A 20,102-nucleotide genomic window follows, 5' to 3' on the forward strand; every position below is an offset into this window, starting at 1 on the left:
AATGCTACTCTTGGGATTACCACCACTTTTTACAGATAAGGAAACTGAGGCATGATACTAAATAACATCAGACCAAGTGAGGTCTTTTTGAGAGCTTTTAAAAGGTTTTGCCACTTTTCTCTTCAACATTTGTTTAAATTCTTTGTTTTAGAGACACAATGACTATCTCATTCCTTTCCTAATGTTAGCTCAGTAGGCAGCCCCACTGATACGCCACGCGGTTTTGTTGAGAAAATTATTTTCTGCTTTCAAAAACAGCTGATTGCTGGAGTGTTTTACACAAGAGGGCAGTGATCCTAGAAATAACTTAAACTACTTTCTCTGCTTACCAAACCAAAACCCAAACCAGCCAACCAAACAGACAAATAGCATGGCTCATCAGTAATTTCTCCCTGTACCGGTTCAATCGTGATTAAAAGTAAGAACAGCAGATAAATGTGTATCCTAGAAGAGATTAGCGGAACCATTTATATAGTGTAAGGTCATGCAAACCATGCTGAAAAGGAAGCACTTTGTTGTGGTGACATGGGGAGGAAGAGGCTGTGGGAAGCCCCTGCCTGGGTGGGGCCACCACACACACGCATGCATTTGATGCAGCCATTGGTGTCCCCGCCGGTAAGCGCTGGGTGTGAGAGTAAGTGAACTATACAAAGTCTGTCTACATTACAAGTGGGGTCAGCCAGTGACCTCTTTCAAATGGGCTTGTTGGAAGGGGTCCATACTGAATCAGAAATCCCATCCCCTGTGGACGACAGAGGCATGGATCCGCTGGGTGTGAAGGGGTCCGTGTCTGTGTCCGTCTCACCCTCGGCGAGGTACCGCTTCTCCCTCATCCAGCTCGACCCCCCATTGGGGCCAAACACATAATCATCTCTGTCCTGGGAGATGCTGAAGCCACTTGGAGACCTCTCCAGCTCCTCGTGGTTGACCGACATCAGGGACAGAGGTGTGTCGCTGTCCCGCGTGATGCTACGTCTCTGCTGGGGGGAGATTCGGTCAGAATAGGGGCCCTGCAGGTCAGCCTGGGAGTGGCAGCTCACTCGGGAGTCGAGAAGAGTCAGGATAGGAAGAACCGTGGGCCTCTCTGCATACGTTGTTGCCGAGGAAGGAGCAGCTGCCTGAACCTTTCCAGTACTGGGTCCCCCTTGGGGCAGGTTCACAGGGTCATGTGCAAAAAACCCATAGGGGCTGACTTTGTCAATGGGCACCTGGTGGAAGCTGTAGGGCGGTTCCGGGGGGCCTGTCTCAGAATAGTTGCAGATGATGGTTTTCAAATCAGAATACCTGTTGTCCTCTTTCTTCTCTGCCTCAGCTGGCGAGGAAGTGCCCTTGGTTGGGTAATACTCCGTGACCTGCACCTGCAACCGTTCCATATGTTGCATGTGCATATCCACGAGGAAGTCCAGCTTCTTCCCCATGTCCTGAACCTGGAAAAACAAAGGATCTGTGAGTTACCACTTTCTCTGAGGGTGGGGATCGTTGCTGTTGGTTGGGAGGAAATATTCTTTTTTTTTTTTTTTAAGGTGGAGTCTCAGTCTGTTGCCCAGGCTGGAGTGCAGCGGTGCAATCTCGGCTCACTGCAACCTCCACATCTCGGGTTCATGCAATTTTCTGCCTCAGCCTCCCAAGAAGCTGGGATTACAGGCGCCTGCCACCACGCCAGGCTAATTATTGTATTATTGGTAGAGATGGGGTTTCACCATCTTGGCTAGGCTGGTTTTGAACTGACCTTGTGATCCACCCGCCTCGGGCTCCCAAAGTGCTGGGATTACAGGCCTGAGCCACTGTGCCTGGCCGGGAGGAAATATTCTAATACTGTATTTACTTTTCAGAAGGGAACAGAATTCTTGCAACTCTTAATAAGAAGAGCAGCTAATAATTTATTTTGTGCCTCCTACTTGCAAGTCTTGCATACCATGTATTAGTGCTAATCTAGAGAAAACCTAGGCAAGGGCTTTCTAGGAAGCAAAGGCGGAAAGCAGAGAGATGCTTTGAAGTGTTACAGGCCTGCTGTGTCCCTTAGAGGAGGAAGTGGCCTTCCTAACGTTGCCTGGGTCAAGGAGCAAGAGTTCTCAATTTATGAACATTTCCTTAGACAGAAGCATGTGGATTGTTAGTCTATGTTTCTCCTACATGGTGATTTAAGCTGTAAAAATACAAGGGCAGTGGTTAGTAAGAACTGAGCTTCTCAGAACTGAAGACCCTACCCAGCGGCTTGCTCTTGCCTGCCTAAATTGTGAATGACTATATATGAGTGTGTGTGCATAGATGTGTGATGTTCTTGCTTTGACAATTCACGACTCACCAGGAAACGCTGTCGTCAGTTGTGTCATCCCATTTTACAGGTAAGGATACGAGCACCGTGATCGGCAGATGCTAGGATGGCATCTGAGTCTCAAGAATAACTGACCCTTTTAGAAAAGTTACGATTTGACTCTGTCTTATGCGCTTTATTGACTCACGTGAATTTTACGACAGTCCTCCAAGATGGATACTATTATTATCCCTATTTCACAGGCAAGAGAACAGAGACACAGAGAAATCATGTACAGTGGAAATTATAAATTTTTAAATGAAAACAAAATTATTGACTTAACAAAAAGGAATAATTCAGATTTGCTCCTACCTCTCCTGCACGGGTCCCATTTAGGATTTTGAGTAAAACAAAAGGATTAATCTGATCCTTGAAAAACTGGCAGTACCATTTATCTAATGTAGAGTTAGGCAGATGATGCTAGATTATGAGCTCTTTGCTATGAAAGCAAGAGTGAGCTGCATGGTGCTGTGAGTGAGCGGGTTTCTCGTTCCACCTTGAACAGATCTCACCTGTAGCCTGCCCTCCTCCTGGCCTCTTCAAACAGACCACCACTGGCCCGGACATTGAGAAAAGGGGGACACACAACATGCAGGGGCAGGTCACTAAGATTTCCTAAGGGGTCACCATGAAATGCATGATAACTGTAGCTATCATCAAGTGTTCACTGTGTGCCTGCTAATATTATGGGTAATTTTCATGTATCAACTCAATCCTCACAGCAACCTAATAGGGTATTATAATCCCCATACTACAGATGAGGAAAACTGAGGCTCAGAACTATTAATTAACTTGCATGCGATCACTCAGTAAATACTGAATCAGTGATTTAATTTCCACATCTTTTTTGAATGGTAGGTAGTACTACTCAAGTGTCTTATTTCCCTTTGGAAAACAATGGTGGAGACCGGGCACAGTGGCTCATACCTGTAATCCCAGCACTTTGGGAGGCCGAGGTGGGCAGATTACCTGAGGTCAGGAGTTTAAGACCAGCCTGGCCAACATGGCGAAACCCGATCTCTACTAAAAATAACAAAAATTAGCGGGGCATGGTGGCGGGCACCTGTAATCTCAACTCCTCGGCAGGCTGAGGCAGGAGAATCGCTTGAACCTGGGAGACAGAGGTTGCAGTGAGTCAAGATCATGCCATTGCACTCCAGCCTGGGCAACAGAGTGAAACTTCATTAAAAAAAGAGAGAAAGAAAGAAAAAGAAAGAAAGAAAGAAAGAAGGAAGGAAGGAAGGAAGGAAGGAAGGAAGGAAGGAAAGGGTATTTGAAAATAAATTTTACAGATCTGGTTTTTGGTGAGATGAAGAAAAGACTCACCTGTCTTTCAACTTTTACAAACTTCCCCATCATGCTTTGGTCTTCAGTTTCTGATGTGGATGGTCTGGCTACATATGGTTCATTCCTAAGAAGAAGCGAACACTTCTGTAAGATCATTATACCTATTTTTGCTATGCAACGTCATTTTGGGCTAGGCAGGCCATGGCCAACAGAGCCATTGCTCCCACCCTCACACTTGTGTGGCATAAGAGCACCATTCAACTCTGGAGGCACATGTGAGTCGGAAAGTCAGAGTTTTTCTGCATTCAACACTGGTATCTCATGTTTACCTCTGCTGTAGGAAAATTTGAAGCTAAATATCAAGCTGCCATTAAGGAGGCTTTGCTTTGTGTTAAAGATGATAAAGCACCTAACAGTACCTAGAGTATCTAGTTCTTTTAAATTAAATTCCTTAGCCTTTCAGTCTTAGATTTGAGATCTGAGACTTTCACTCTGACTGTGTGTGTGCAGGTGGAGATGGAGTCATCTAATGCCTGAAATTACTTACAGTGAGTATAAATATTTCATCTGGCCAATTTTAATAAGAATGAAAAATCTCAAATCTTGAACAGGATGCAAAAGATGACACTGGCGAGGAATGGAATTGAAATGTGTGCTGAATTTGATTTTTGGTTATCCACAGTATCTGACTAAATTCTGGTTAGTTTCTACATTTTTATGTTTTTTGCAGATCAGAACTTTCAGGGAGTCTAGCTATTTGCTAGAAACCATTTATGCTAGGCACTTTCTCAATAGTTGATTTATCTCTCTCATAGGTTACTAAATCCTGCTTAGTAGGATAGTCTTTGGCTGAGCAGCCTTAAATTTTAAAAAGATGTCAAAAACTGGTGGCCCATGTGCTAAATCCAGCTGGCTAGTGTTTTCTTTGGCCTGCACGGGGTTCTAAAACATGTAAGCTGGCTGGGCGCGGTGGCTCATGCCTGTAATCCCAGCACTTTGGGAGGCCGAGGTGGGCGGATCACGAGGTCAGGAGATCGAGACCATCCTGGTTAACACAGTGAAATCCTGTCTCTACTAAAAAATACAAAAAATTAGCCGGGTGTGGTGGCAGGCACCTGTAGTCCCAACTACTCGGGAGGCTGAGGCAGGAGAATGGCATGAACCTGGGAGGCAGAGCTTGCAATGAGCAGAGATCCCGCCATTGCACTCCAGCCTGGGCGACAGAGTCTCACAAAAACAAACCAAACAAACAAAACACACACACACACACGTAAACCATCTCAAAAACTGAGAATTTCACGTAAAAGCTGGATATTCTGTTTTCTGGAAACAGAGGACCCGCATTCCTAAAAGAAGGTAGGGCCCTCATTCCTAAAAGGAGGTAGGACCCTCATTCCGTTAAGAATGGAGGGCCTTCATTCCTACCTCCTTTAGATGGGGCATGTGTCCTCCGGGTGCCCACAGTCCCATCACTCCCTATTCTATCCCCAGGGCTGAGGTTAAATATTAAATGCTTTCTATCATCATGTTGATGCTCTTGATTCTTTTTTTTTTTTTTTTTTTTTGAGACAGAGTCTCACTGTGTCACCAGTCTGGAGTGCAGTGGTGTGATCTCAGCTCACTGCAACCTCCGACTCCCTGGTTCAAGCGATTCTCCTCCCTCAGCTTCCTGAGTAGCTGAGATTACAGGCACGTGCCACCACACCCAGTTAATTTTTGTAGTTTTAGTAGAGACGGGTTTCACTATGTTGGCCAGGCTGGTCTCGATCTCCTGGCCTCGAGATTCACCTGCCTTGGCCTCCCAAAGTTCTGGGATTACAGGTGTAAGCCACCACGCCCGGCCTCTTGGTTCTTTCATAAGTGGAAGGTTCATAATATTTCTTAAGCCTAACTCCCTCACTCATTGTGTTACCTGCCTTGAAGATGTTTGGGAATAAAGAGAAATAAATTTAGGCAGTAGATTTTCTAAAGAAAATCTTATTCAAAATTTTAAAGCTTTGGAAGGAGGAGAGCTGCTCTGTTAAGGGACAAGGCTCTCTGTGTTACAATGTTGTCAGGGGGCTGATATCTGAGTGACTTCTCTGGCTTTGTCCTGGGAGGGGTATCGATCAACTCAAAGATAATTATGCAGGATGGAGAATGCTGTGGGTTCTGCTAATGCGAAGTTTTCTTCCTGTTTCAATAAAGTTCATAAGTCTCCTCTTGTTTTATAACAGGGAAACTGGTGGGGCTATTTTCATTTTCAAAAGTCGTAGGAAGAAATATCACCCACATGGTCTGGGAAGAGGAGTGAGAAGATTTTTATACAGAAACCTTTCAAATGGCCACCAACTGAAACAAGCTTCAAACTCTTTCTTCATTTTACTTAGGAGAGTGACAACTGCACCTACAGAAAGGACCCCAGCTGAGGTTTGGGGGTGGGGATGCTCCACAAACTTTGCACCCCTGGCCCATCAGTCCATGTCCACTGGCCCCACCTGGGAGACTGCTGGGATGGGAAGGTGAACGCTGACCCTTTCTGAGACTTCTTGTGTTTTGGCGTGGAGGGAGGTCCAGGAGTGAAAATCATATCTATTCTGAAAGAAACAAACAGAGCGGGGATTAAATTACACAGAGCTTTGTTTTGACAGTAAACCAAATCATTCTATTCTCTCTGGAATGAGATATGGGTTGGAATACATAAGAGAAGAGAAGAGGAGAGGAAGAGAGAGTGCATACTAGCCACAGAGAGAAAGAGTCAGAGAGAACCTATAACTTCGGTATATTCTTCTTGTTTTTGATCTGGTGATACTGAAAGGATCTTTCTATCCCAGGGGAGAGGGAGGCAGACAAACCGCTGAGAGAGGTGAGGGCTGCATCTTGTTATATATTTTTTTTTATAAGAAATGTCATAGGTGGGCTGCAAACCTGCCTTGTCTTCCAGTTCTTTTATCCCTTCCAAAAACATCTAGTTAGGGAGTTTTACAGACAAAGCCTAGGCTACATATTCAGCTGCACACATCACTGCTGCTCTGTGGGCATCTCTGGCCAGTAGAAAGATAGATCCAACACCAGCTTCCACTTCTATTTCTGCATGAGGCACCAGCTCCTTTTTAAAAACCTTCTATTTTAGGTTTGGGGGTACAGGTAAAGGTTTGTTACATAGGTAAACATGTGTCATGGGGATTGTCTTTTCTGCTCCTCTCCCTCCTACCACCCTACCCCCTCAAGAAGACCCCAGAATCTGTTGTTTCCTTCTTTGTGTTCATAAGTTCTTATCATTTAGCTACCACCTATTAGTGAGAACATGCAGTATATGGTTTTCTGTTCCTGCATTAGTTTGCTAAGGATAATAGCCTCCAGCTCTAACCATGTTCCTGCAAAAGATAGGATTTTGTTCTTTTTTAATGGCTGCATAGTATTCTGAGAGTCATCGGTTCTTTCTCTATGCCCGGACCAATAGGAAAGAAATGTTGCCTATCACGCTGTCGGTTGGGACAAGGGCTGGAGGGAAAGCAGGCTTGAAGGCCTATCACAGGTCCAGGACCATTAAGACCATGAACCCTGAAATAGCCATGGCTCCTTCTGTCTCCTCCCTGGAAACCCAGCTGCTTCTCCACTGATGGCACTTCCTTTCTCTCTTGCCCCGTAAGGTCAGCACGACTGGAGATATGCAATCAGAGATCCAGATGTTCACCCTCCAACCACAAACACTAGAAACACATTTGCTTAATAAGTAGCAAAAACTATGACACTGTCATAGTCCACTCTATGCTTATTTAAATTGACTGGTAGTTTTGGAGTGTGGCATGCCTTAGACATCATGCTTCATCCTTGTCTCTCAGAGAGCCATAGTTGCATAAATAACAGCATGTTAGGCTCAGAATTTGTTCACACATCTATTCATTCAGCAGGTAGTGAGCACTGACTCTGTGCCTGCCACTATGCTAGGGAGCCCAGCTTGGCCAGCACAGTGAAACCCCCTATCTACTGAAAATAAAAAATCAGGGGGTGTGGTGCCATGTGCCTCTAGTCCCAGCTACTCAGGAAGCTGAGTCAGGAGAATCTCTTGAACCCGGGAGACAGAGGTTGGAGTGAGCTGAGATCGTGCCACTGCACTCAGCCTGGGTGACAGAGTGAGACTCCGTCTCAAAAAAAAAAAAAAAAAAAAGGCCATGCAGAAGCACACCTCCAACGTGACAGCATCATTAACTTCCAGCCCAGTCGGTGTGACGTTCCTGTTCTCTAGCAGGACACTCCAGTGGGACAACATCACTCGGACAGGGAAGCTGAGGCCCAGAGAGGATACGTGTCCATTGGAAATATCACACAGTCAGAGTGAACTGCAATAGGAGTTTGGTTTCCTGACTGTTATTCCATGACTCTTGACATCACAACTGCCCGTTTTTAAAAAATGTGCAGTTTTACAACTTATTAAAGATTTGATACATTTTAAAAGTAAAAAAAAAAAGTCACATATGGAGTCATCATCTCAGTACAGCTACTGCAATCTCTCAGGGGAAGTCCTACTCCTTTTCTCCAGGCCGCAATATGGGAAAGTGTGTGCATGTCCTGTGTATTTCTGAATAAGCATATGTGTGCATGTGTTTAGAATCATACCTATATATTAGTAAACATCACAAGGTCTAGGCAGAGTCTATTTATTCTGTGACATATTATATATGATATATAAACACACATATGCAGCTATAAATATATACATATGCATATGTATGTGTACACATATGTCTGCATGTATTACTGGTAATTATATCATGCATATATATCCACAAATCAAATAATTAAAAAATCTCATTATATACTTTTTCTAAATATTATTTTATGGTTGCATAACTTTTTTTTTTTTTTGAGATGCAGTCTCACTCTGTCGCCCAGGCTGGAGTGCAGTGGCGCAATCTTGGCTCACTGCAACCTCTGCCTCCCAGGTTCAAGCGATTCTTCTGCCTCAGCCTCCCGAGTAGCTGAGATTACAGGCATGCTCCACCACGCCTGGATTCTTTTTGTATTTTTAGTAGAGAGGGGGTTTCCCCATGTTGGTCAGAATGGTCTGGAACTCTTGACTTCAACGGATTCACCTGCCTCGGCCTCCCAAAGTGCTGGGATTATAGGCATGAGCCACTGCACCCAACCAGTGGCTGCATAACATTTTAATGAGAGCAGGTACCATTCTTTCCTTACCCATTGTTTTATAATTAAGGAAATATGGTGCATTAGAACAGAGACTTTCTAATCAGTTGGAGCTAGTTTGATTCCCAGCTCTGCTCCCTGCTAGCTGGATAGGTCCTCTGTCCTATCAGCTTCAGTTTCCACATTGGAAAAATGGCACTCTAATGCAATGCCTTGTGTTTTCATAAGGGAGTATAAACATGCAGGTGGAATACTGAGGAGTTCCATAAAAATGATGGCAATTATTAGTTGGGCATTGATGCTGTTTCCTTAGTTTTCACTATTATAAGTAATACCCGATGAACATTTTTTAACATGGTAAAGAATTATATTTAGAATTAGGCAGCCGAATTCGGTTTAGATGATCCCGTTTTGTTGGCAACACCGAAAACATCACAGTCAGAAGCCATTTAAACGTGTGTCTTCTCCTCTCTGACAGGCCTGATCAGGGTGCTGACCTTGGCCATGGCAATGTCATACAGCTTTTTCACAGTCTGTCCAATCTGGTGCTTTGTTGGCCTGGACATCCACAAGGCTTCGTGGATATTTTTCTTCTTAAAATCTCTCCCTGCATTTTGAATTGTTTCTGAATACCTCTCACCTTAAACTCTAAGGGTCATATGGCTTTGAGGGGAGTGCAGTCCCTCCAGATGTGACTGTCTCACCTTGTCTGAAGGTACTTTATCCTGGAAAGCATGTCGAGATGCCCGGCAGAATACTGCTCAATCACATCCTTCACGTCGTAAGGCCTCAAAGTCTCCTTGAATTTTTTTTTATAGAGACGGAATTGTAGAATTCTGCAAGGCAAAGTAGAGGCATTTGTGCGTCACGGGTGGAGAGTGCAGGGAGCTATACCACAAGGCTAGCAAAATCCAAGGCAGGGGGAGAAAAGAACCAAAGGGAAAACAGCTTGCTGGAAGAACTTCCAATGTTTGGTTCTGATTCTACCCCTTGGAACACACAGAGTTAGTACATCTCCATCAGGATTATTCCCTTCAATCATTTGAAGAATAAGCAAATCATGGTATTAATAAGAGCTAACATTTATTGAGCATTCATTGTATGCCAGACCATGAGCTGAATGCTTTATGAACAATCCTGATAACAGATCCATTTATAGGAGATGTGATTGTGATTCAGAGCTTCAGCATCGTCCCAGGGCCATACAGCTGATGAGGGCTGAGCTGGTCCTCAAACCCAGATGGGGTGCTCACGAGGCTGGTGCTCTGAATCACTGTCACACTGCTTTCTATTTGAGCACAGCTGATGTATCTCATCCTCAAGAGCCTCTTGAATTATTTTGCTTGGGAGCTCCTAGAAAAGAAAAGCTGGTTTCTGTTCCCTGAGTTTTTTCAGGTTCCTTATAAAGTGGGGCGCCCAGAACTGGTAGATGAAATCAAAGCCTCACGTCCATCCTTTACTGGCTCCTCCCTGGAAAGCAATCAAGTCACCCCTGATGGGTAGTGTTCCTTGGGAGCCACATCGTGAAGTTAACTCCTGCTGATCACAGAGTTTATTCAAACCCCTAATCACAGGTCAGTGTCAGAAGGTCACAGCCCTTCCCAGGCCCTTCTATCTGGTGCTTGCACAAGTCATTTTAACGGTGCATTCAAAGTTCATTTTGTTTGCCATAGCTCATGGCTTTAGCCTCTAAACATTATTTTTGGTATATTGATTATGGTACTACCTAATTTGCTTGCCATCCTTCCCATCTTTGTGCCATTTTATAAGCCTTCTCTTTACATAGTTCCATACAGGTGAGAATCTATAAACTAAGGCTCACAGGTCAACTCTGGCTCACTGCCTGATTTTGATAGTAAGGTTTGACTGGAACTCAGCCACATTCACTCCTTTATGCACTGTCTATGGCTGCTTTTGTGCTACAATGACAGAGCTGAACACTCGTAGCAGAGACCTATGGACCATGAAGCCTAAAACATTTACTATCTGACCCTTTCCAGAAAAGTCTGATGACCTCTGAATGAAGACATCAGTGAAAATGCTAAAAGAAGAGCAGAAGAGGGCACAGACCAGACTATGCAGTGTCCCAGCAGAGATTGCCCTCCAGGTCAACACAGGTTCATTAACTGGCTCTCTCTGAATAAAGGCTTTCAGCCAGTGAGGAATCCAGATAGCTGTGTTTTCATACAACCACATTTCTGTCATATCCTACATAAAGGTGTCAGGAAAATCCACGTCCAAGGCTTTGCTGAGGTCTACACATTGTAACACTACTGTGCTTCCCTATCTATTGGAATGAGAACCTTGCTGAAAAGACTATGATGAGTTGGAGAATTCACCCTAGTTTCTAGAATTCACTGCTACCTTTATGAGTTTATTACATGCTGATAAAGTTTAAGTGGTAGCATGCTTTTTTCATTTTCTTGCAGAATTTTAAAACAGAAATAGCTAGAATGGATCATGGTCACTGCTGATACAGACAAAAAAACTATAATTTATTATCTTGTTAAAAATGCGAACTAATTAAAAAGAACTATATGGATGAAGTTAAGCAGAAGAAAAAACATTTTGAGCAAGAAGCCTCTACAGGAAGAAAACCCTCCACCCTGACGCCCTTTAAAATACATGGTGGTTACAGCCAGAGCAGAACAGAGGAGGTGGAAATACTGTCGGGAGGGCTGTGGGGCGTGTGTATAACAAGGCAGGCACCCAAGAGTCACCCAACATGACTCGCTCATGTCCGGATCATTTTTCCTGGGGCAGCATACAGTATTTACTTACTTCTGGGACCTGAGTCAGGGTTAGTGGAGGGGCTCCTTTTCCCCCTTCCCAAAGTGCAAGAGAATTTTATAAGCCCCATCCTGTAGGAGTTGAGCTGGAGCTGGGGAGGCACACAGGCACCGGTGGCGCCGAGGGGGGCATTACCTGACGGCTCGGATGGCGGCCTTCAGGGTAGGGATCATGTCTTCAATGGGGAAGTCATTCCCATAGCCCCTGTCTTCTGCTGTGGGGTCGCCTGTCCCGGCATCTGGGAGGAAGACACGCATATCAACGGCAGGCCACAGCCCTGGAAAAGGCTTGGGGACCCCATTGTTTGGTCAAAGCCTTCCACGCCTCTGGATGTGTCGATCCCCAGAGTCTTTGTTTCCACGTTGTGAGACCCCACAGTACTCTCAAGCTGTGATGCTGCTCAGCCTTTCTTGGCACCCTCATTCTATTATCCAGAAGTCCAAGTCAAAAGTGTGTGCAGCTCATGACTGGTGGTGGAGGACAAGGCTAGCAGGGAGGAGAAGTGAGCTCTGCAGTGCCAGAGTGGCCCCCAGAGCCAGAAGCCTGCAAAGGACACAGAAGCCAGCAAAGGACACACACTGTGCAGGCCTTGGAGCCAGACAGGCCTCAGCTGGGGCTTTTGCTCTGTCAGTCTCTATCCTGGTGACTTTGGGGAGGTCACTTTCTGAGCCACACACACCTCAGAGGTCTTGGAGAGAACTGAATGATGCAATGAGGACTGAGGGCCTGGGTGGGCTCAGACACTGAGGACACAGGCTTTTCTGCCTGTCCTCCCTTTGCATAAGTAAAAGAGGCACATGAGGCCATGGCTCCTACAGCCTCCAGAGGGCGCTTTTCTGCCACCTCTTCCCATGCCCTGGTCTCTAGATCGCTTGGCACATGGCACCACCCCATCCTTCAAGTTGACTTCCATAACAATTCAATCACGGGGCGGGATGGGTGGGGGACACCCTTAGAAACTAAGGAGACAGGCTTCCAGGCTCCTAACTTGGGAGCCTCCAGCCCTAGACTCCTGGGAATACATCACAATGCCTCCGCCCAAGGGACAGGAGGAGTAAGGGAAGCAAGAAGATGGCTTGGCGAGGGAAGGGAGAGAGTTACCTTGTGGACTCGAAGGTTCTTAAGTGGGGAGAGGGAGAGGTGAGGAAGGAAGTGGGCTTGGGGGAGGGAGAAGTGGAGGAGACAGGGAGGGACATAAAAAGGCATTCATTACCTTCAGAACTCTGCCAGAAAGCGTAGGCTTTCATGCGGAAGGCCGTGCGGAAACGCTCTTTATTGTTTAAGCCAACAGGCTTTGGTTCTTTAGAAGGACTTTCTTCTATGGCATCTACATTCAGAGGGGTAAATAGCTTTCCTTTAGTATTGCTACCACGAGGATTAGAAAGGCGAACCCGATCCAAGAGACCCAGCTTTTGGCTACAAAATAAGCAAAAGTGAACAATTTTCCTCCTTCAGTGCAGGCTCTTACAATTTCCCATCCCTCCATAAAGACTCATACATGCTCCTCCAAGGAGGAATGGGGACCGTGCATTTCACAGTGCTGAATCTGACTCAGCAGCTTGGAATCAGACAGGGCGTGGTTCAGATCCTAGCTCCACAGCTTGCTAGCCTTATACCCTGGGCGAGTTTTGTTTTAACTTCTCTGAATGTCAATTTTCTCATATGCTTAAATGCTGCTTACATGAGATTCAGGCTATAAATTGCCAACTCATCCTAGTATGCTGCAGAGATTCGTCTTTCCCCATGCCCATTTCCTGTATCAATAACTTCCTGCCTCTCCTGTGTACCATCCCATGGTGCCCGGATAGTGATTTACACAGACAAATCCTTATCAAAGTGTTCCTCCTTGAAAAGAACCTGACAACACAAATGACATAAAGCAGCACTCTTAATTTGGTGTCCACAAACAGACTCTTATGGATAGAATTTGGCAGTCCATGAGTTTGGATGGGGAAAAATACATTTTTAATTTATAACTTCTAACTAAAATTTAGCATCTCTTTCCATTATGAATGTGGGCAACAAACTCCAGTAATATCCTAAATGCCTGTGACTGTCCACAACAAAAATCACAGATAATTTTATATCCTGTTATTTCAAGGTATTGTTTATGCTCATGATGGCTTCAAGATTATGGTGGTATTCAATCTGCCACCAGGTTCATCACAAAAATGCACATATATGACTACCTCTCAAAATTTTAAAGATTTTGGTAATGCTGTATCCATATAATCAGCTTCTTTTGTAAGTGTATATTGTATTTTGTTTATAGATTCAAAATTATTCTGAGAAGGGGTCCATGGCCTTCACGATACTGCTAGAAGAGTTCCTGGTACAAAGAAAATGGTTAATAATGCCAATATAAAATTGCCCTGGTGCAAAAAGCCAGCTGCACCTTGACTTAAGCCCAAGTCCACCCTTCCCATCGGGCTGACCTGGGGTAGATCTATGACCTTTTTGAGCCTCAGTTACCTCATCTGTAAAGTAGGGATAAGTATTCTCTGCTTTATCTGGTTGCTATGAGATGATGTTTGTCCAAGATTTGGCATAGAGTGTGACACACAGCGGGTGCTCTATACATGTTAATTTCTTCCATTTCTCGGCTTTTGCTCCCTTACCCTAGTGAGCACAAAGGATAAAGCCTTTTTTGTGGTACTTTCCAGAGAGCGCCACATTGCATGTTTTCGCCCAGTGGTATACTCAATGCAACAGCTTCTGCTCCCTTACCCCACACAGAGCTTGGCACACAGGAGGCACTCACTCGTGTACTTGTGAAATAAATGAGAGAATGAATGAATATGGGTGATCCAATCAGTTCTGCATGGGTTTGTGATAATTTTGTGTTTTCTAAAGAGCATGTCTGGTTAGGATAGTCATGTGCCCCTGCCAGAAGCTGCTGCTACCTTTGAAGCTGGGTACAGTGTGGAGGTCATGGTGTTGTGGCTGCTGGAAAAGGAGTGAACACTCCTCCTGCCACACAGTCACCCTGTGCTTTCTGAACACCAGGTCCTCGTCTGTCACGGGGGCCTAACAACAGCTGCTTCATAGAGGGTTAGGGAGTATTACACGTGATAATTTATGTAACATTTCTTGCCTACAGTCCGGCATACAGAAGGCATTAAGAAATCTCTGAAAAAACAAACCAGTGAATGAATGAATGAGTATATGAATGAGCAGTGAGCAGTTGTTATTCCTGACTTCCTCTGGATCTGTTCTCTCTCACCCAGCACTGTTCCAGAAGTTTGATTGAGGAACTCCATTAATAACCAGCCCAGGATAAATTTAGAAAAACGCCAATGCTCAGCCAGCTCCATCTTCCTTGAACTGAAGTCAACATTTTTTGGAATTGCTTTCCTGGCTGCTACTAGATAAATGACTAATAGGACAGAGAATATATCAGAACTCGTGGGCTAAAAATAGTGAACGAAGCAGGAACTGAGCTGAACACACATTGAAGTCTTTCTGGCACTGCACTGTGTGGAGACAGTACATTTCCATGCCTGCCTGCTCCACTGAACTATGTAGTGCTAGCTAGGCAAAGGCTCTGCCTGGCTATCTTTGAACACGGCACATTTCCCTGCTCAGAACATCCGAATATTCAGTACAGCAACTAAGATCATGGGCAAAACCAGTCTGGTGGAAGCATCCTGACAAACTGTGTGACCTAGGACACATCACTTATGCTTTCTGGTCTCCAACTTCCTCACGGGCAAAATGATGACCATAAGCCCATGCTTTTCATAGATGTTTAAGGGTTAAACGAGGTAATGCATGTCGAGTGCTCAGCCAACTGAGATTCAGGAAGCACTCAATAGATGCTAGTTGTCATTATTAACTCAGTAAGTAATCCTTTTCCCACAGAAGCAGTAGAAGGCTGACGATGTGTGTGAAAAGGATGGATACAATTCCCTGGGCCATAAATAAAGGTTTTGTTGTTGTTGTTGTTTAAATGAACTGCAGTGAGTTTGAGAGATTTATATATTATTTTACAGTACTTCTTAATGCTAGTCTAAAAAGTTCAACATTGTCATTGCACTCTACTTCCGCAGGAGACAAATATATGGGGAGCTTAATTCCAGATAAACTAAGCAAGACAAAATTAATAGCAGCCACTTTTTCCTGAATTGAAGTTTCAGTATAATTGTTGAATATAAGGAAGATAATCAGAGGATTTTCTTGGTTCTCCCTGTGCTGGGATTTAGGATTTGCTTGTTAGGCATTTAAATGCTTCACTGCAACCTCAAACAGTCTGGATTGCTTTGGCCACGTTCACTTAAAACCCCATTGGTCACAGATGACAGTTCAGACGGTGTTAGGAATCCAGATGCATGGAACAAAGTCAGAAGTCTCGGCTCAGAATCACTCACAGCCATTGCACCTAAGAGGCTTATGGAATTCTTCCTCCAGCAAAGTGGATGATCAGCTTACTTCTTAATTGTGTTGCCTGAAATCCAAGACCCCAAAGGATAATCAAATGCAAGGCAAAGTTCACTGCTGAAACTCAAAACCCATCTCTGTTCTACACTGTATGGATTTCCAGTGCATAATTAAGGTGTTGTTCTAGGAGGGCACTGAAGATCTTGCAAGAAAAGACTTCCCCAGAGCTGACATCAGATTTTCTTCAAAAGCTAGGGCTCTTGACATGTTAAGTGCAGGCAAACAACTTCCAAATACAAATTGTACAAACTGCAAATAGATGGACTGGGCATGGCAAAGTAAAATCAAGGTTGTTCTACCCTGGACAATGCGGCTCTTGTCCTGGGCTCCTCCTTCAGGTATCAGCACAGGGAACTCCAGCCATGTTCAACTCCGTGTAGTTTCTTCACATTCTGTGTTTTGCATGTGCTGTGAACTCGACCTGGGAAAACCTTCATCCCCTTTTTTCATCGAAATGACTCTTATTTTTATCTAAAACATGGTCCAAGCCTCAGCCCCACATCTGGACTTTCAGTGCAGTGGCTACTGGGATCCATTAGACATCCATTCTCTGTGCCCCTAGTCCACTTCAGGCTTTTCTCATCCATGGCACTCGGCCACTGCAGGGAAATATTTGACTTAATAGGGACTCCCCTACTACATCAGTGGTTCTCAACTGGGGGTGATTTTGATCCCCCTGCCAGGGCACATTTGGCCATGCCTGGAGACACTTGGTGATATAATAATGAGAAGTACTATTGCCATCTAGTGGTGAGAAGCCAGAGATGCTGTTAAACATCCTGCAATGCACAGGAAATTCCCAAAAAAGAATTATCTGTAGCAAATATCAATAGTGCTGAGGTTGAAAAACTGAAAGGTAAGCTTTTGGACCAGAAACTACCATGTTCAACTTGTATATACAGGATCTAGCACAGTGTCTGGCATGTTGCCAGCACTAAAAGTATTATTACAATGTTGAATGAATGAAGGAAGTAATAAAACATTCAATCTTCTGATTAACAAAATGCATCTAACCTCAGCTGAGAGAGGGACTGCTGTACAGTGGAAAGAGAGTGGACTTTAGAGTAAGAGAACTGAGTTCAAATCTCTGCTTGTGGTTTATATTTCACTTAGGAAAGTCATTAACTCAGATTCAATTTCATCTATAAAACGAAGCTAATATTTATTCATTCAACAAAAATGTGTTCCACACTTTGTAAATCCCAGGCTCAAGGTAACTTGTTGAACATACGTTGGTGATTAAAACCAATGTGGTTTTCAGTCTCTAGTGAGCTTATGATAAAGTCAAGAAGTCATATAATAAGTAAACAGACACATTCATTGCTAGAAATCTGACAAGGAGACCAAGAGAATGCAGTAATGAAGAGCAACGGGAGGTTGACAGGTAGGGTGGCTCGGGAAGGCATCTTGAGTGGATAGGAAGATGAATTAGGAAACCAATTTCAGGATTATTAATCAAGGATTAAGATGATGATGGTCCAGACACAGAAGCTGAGATCTGAAGGGTCAGAAGCTGGATTTCAAAGAAAGGAGGCAAGAACTCTCTAGGCAGAAGAACTGCATGTGGGTGCAAGGGGCATGAGGACTGGACTGCGGCACCAAAGGGAGGGCATGTGGCCAAAATATTCTGAGAGGCAGAGTGGCACCAGATGAGATCAGAGTTCAGATAAGTCAGAGACTTAAGAAACGAAATAAAATTTAAACAGAGATAGAAAATAGGAGTTTCCTTTGTGTTCTAAATGTACCCGGGTCCTACAAAGATGTTTGAGAATAAAGTATATGAAGTTTGCATTTTAAAAAACACATACCTGTCCATTGCAGCATTATTCACAACAGTCAAAAGGTGGAAGTAACCCAAATGTTGTCCATCAGTGGATAAGTAGATACAAAAAATTAATGGACATACAACGGGATACCATTTGGTATTAAAATGGAAAGAAATCCTGACACATGTTGCAACATGAATAAACCTTGAGGACATTATGCTAAGTGAAATAAGCCCTTCATGAAAAGACAAATACTATGTGATTCCACTTATATGGGATATCAAGTGTGGTCAAGCTCATACAAACAGAAAGTAGAATGGTGGTTTCCAGGGCCTGGGGGCATGCAAAAGGGGAGCATTGTTTAATAGGAATGAAGTTTTAGTTCTGCAAAGTAAAATGTTCTGGAGATTGGTTTCATAACAATGTGAATATATCAAATACTATAGACCTGTACTTTTTTTTTTTTTTTTTTTTTTTAAACAAGGTCTCCCTCTGTCATCCAGACTGGAATGCAGTGGTGCCATCTTGCTGACTACAACCTCTGCCTCCCGGGTTCAAGCGATTCTCCTGCCTCAGCCTCCTGAGTTGCTGGGATTACAGGTGCCCGCCACCACGCCCGACTAATTTTTGTATTTTTAGTAGAAACAGGGTTTTGTCATGTTGGCCAGACTGAGTGCCCAGCACAGAACAGCCAATACCACTTATAGAAGTCAAGGCCTTCTCTCCTTCATTCTTTCATCCTCTCATCTTTTCATGTGGAAAGGATGAGGACTAACAAAAGATCTGACGTCCCCTTTAAGAGTACTTTTAGAATGCTTGCTAGCACCATGGTGTACCCTGAGAGAGACAGAGAAAGCAGACAGGTAATAAACACCTGTCACCTACCACATGCCAAAGTTTTGAGGCTTTGGTGTCCTATTTTTCTCTCCAAGAAAAGATTATAAATGAAAGTTTCTGTCTGTACTTATTTCTTAAGATATTTTATTCTTTAAAATAAAATGGGAAATGCTAATTGGAGATGAGATGATAATGAACACGAAGTGGCCAAAAGGGGCCTGGAACTTGACGGACCTTCCTTAAATGGCATAAATGTTGAAGAAGATGATGGTAATTTCCCTTTCTTTCTTTCTTCCTCTTTCTTTCTTCTTTCTCCCTTCCCTTCCCTTCCCTTCCTTTCCCTTCCTTTCCCTCACCTCCCCTCACCTCCTCTCACCTCCCCTCACCTCCTCTCACCTCCCCTCACCTCCCCTCCCCTTCCCTTCCCCTCCCCTCCATTCTCTTCTCCTCCTTCTCCTTCTTCTTCCTCCTTCTTCCTCTCTCTCTCTCTCTCTCTCCTCTCTCTCTTCTCCCTATCCTCTCTCTCTCTCTCTCTCTCTCTCTTTCTCTCTTTCTCTCTTTCTCTCTTTCTCTCTTTCTCTCTTTCTCTCTTTCTTTCTTTCTTTCTTTCTTTCTACAGAGTCCTGCTCTGTCACCCAGACTGGAGTGCGGTGGCACAATCTTGGCTCACTGCAACCTCTGCCTCCCAGGTTCAAGCGATTCTACTGCCTCAGCCTCCCGAGTAGCTGGGATTACAGGCATACACCACTACCCCCGGCTACTTTTTCATATTTTAGTACAGACGGGGTTTCACCGTGTTGCCAAGGCTGGCAATTTCTTTACAGCTTTCACACTGTTCATGGTAGAGCTGGGAGAACCAAATAACTCCTATCCTTTGTGTGATGGTTAATTTTATGTGTCAACTTTACTGAACCAAGGGATCCTCAGATAGCTGATAAAACATTATTTCTGTATGTATCTGTGAGGGTGGAAGAGATTAGCAGTTGAATCAGTAGACTGAGAAAAGATCAGCCTTCACCAATGTGGATGGACATCATCGAATCCTTTGAGGGCCCAAATAGATCAAAAGGAGGGAAAGGGTGAATTCACTCTCTTTGTTTGAGCTGAGACATTCATATTCTCTTGCCCTTGGAGATTGGAGGTCCTGGTTCTCAGGTCTTTGAACTCCAAGACTTACACCATTGGAGCTCATGGTTCTCAGACCTTTGGACTTGGACCGAATTACACTGCTGGCTTTCCTGGTTCTCCAGCTTGCAGACAGCAGATTGTGAGATTTCTCAGCCTCTATAATTATGTGAGCCAATTCCCATAATAAATCTTCTGTTATACACCTCGATATATTCCATTGGTTCTGTTTACTGGAGAATTCTGACCATACACTTTATTTCTCTACAGAGGAATTTATTATTTTGTGGCTAGAAATAAAGATTCGCTGTTCATTTAGGTTTTCTGTGCATTTTTCTTGGGACACAGGTGTGCTTCTTAGCTGATCTAATCAATTGACATTTCTAGAGATTTCTCATATAGAATTGATAGATGCAGGA

At 44.1% G+C, this 20,102-nt stretch overlaps 1 protein-coding gene across 1 annotated transcript in view; it reads right to left on the reverse strand.

The window, feature by feature from the left end:
* Positions 1-438: 438 nt before the first annotated feature.
* Positions 439-20,102, reverse strand: part of KCNQ3 (potassium voltage-gated channel subfamily Q member 3) — a 354,822-nt gene continuing 335,158 nt past the window's right edge. Inside the window, exons 10-15 of the mRNA XM_021942632.2 lie at positions 12,732-12,934; positions 11,654-11,756; positions 9,433-9,564; positions 6,079-6,177; positions 3,641-3,725; positions 439-1,427 (exon numbers count right to left, since the gene is read on the reverse strand). Of these exons, the coding sequence (XP_021798324.2) occupies positions 693-1,427; positions 3,641-3,725; positions 6,079-6,177; positions 9,433-9,564; positions 11,654-11,756; positions 12,732-12,934 (1,357 nt within the window). The 3' untranslated portion in view covers positions 439-692. The remainder of the gene's footprint in view (positions 1,428-3,640; positions 3,726-6,078; positions 6,178-9,432; positions 9,565-11,653; positions 11,757-12,731; positions 12,935-20,102) is intronic.

Source organism: Papio anubis, chromosome 8 (genome assembly GCF_008728515.1).
Source record: "Papio anubis isolate 15944 chromosome 8, Panubis1.0, whole genome shotgun sequence".
In the NCBI taxonomy this organism is placed as follows: Eukaryota; Metazoa; Chordata; class Mammalia; order Primates; family Cercopithecidae; genus Papio; species Papio anubis.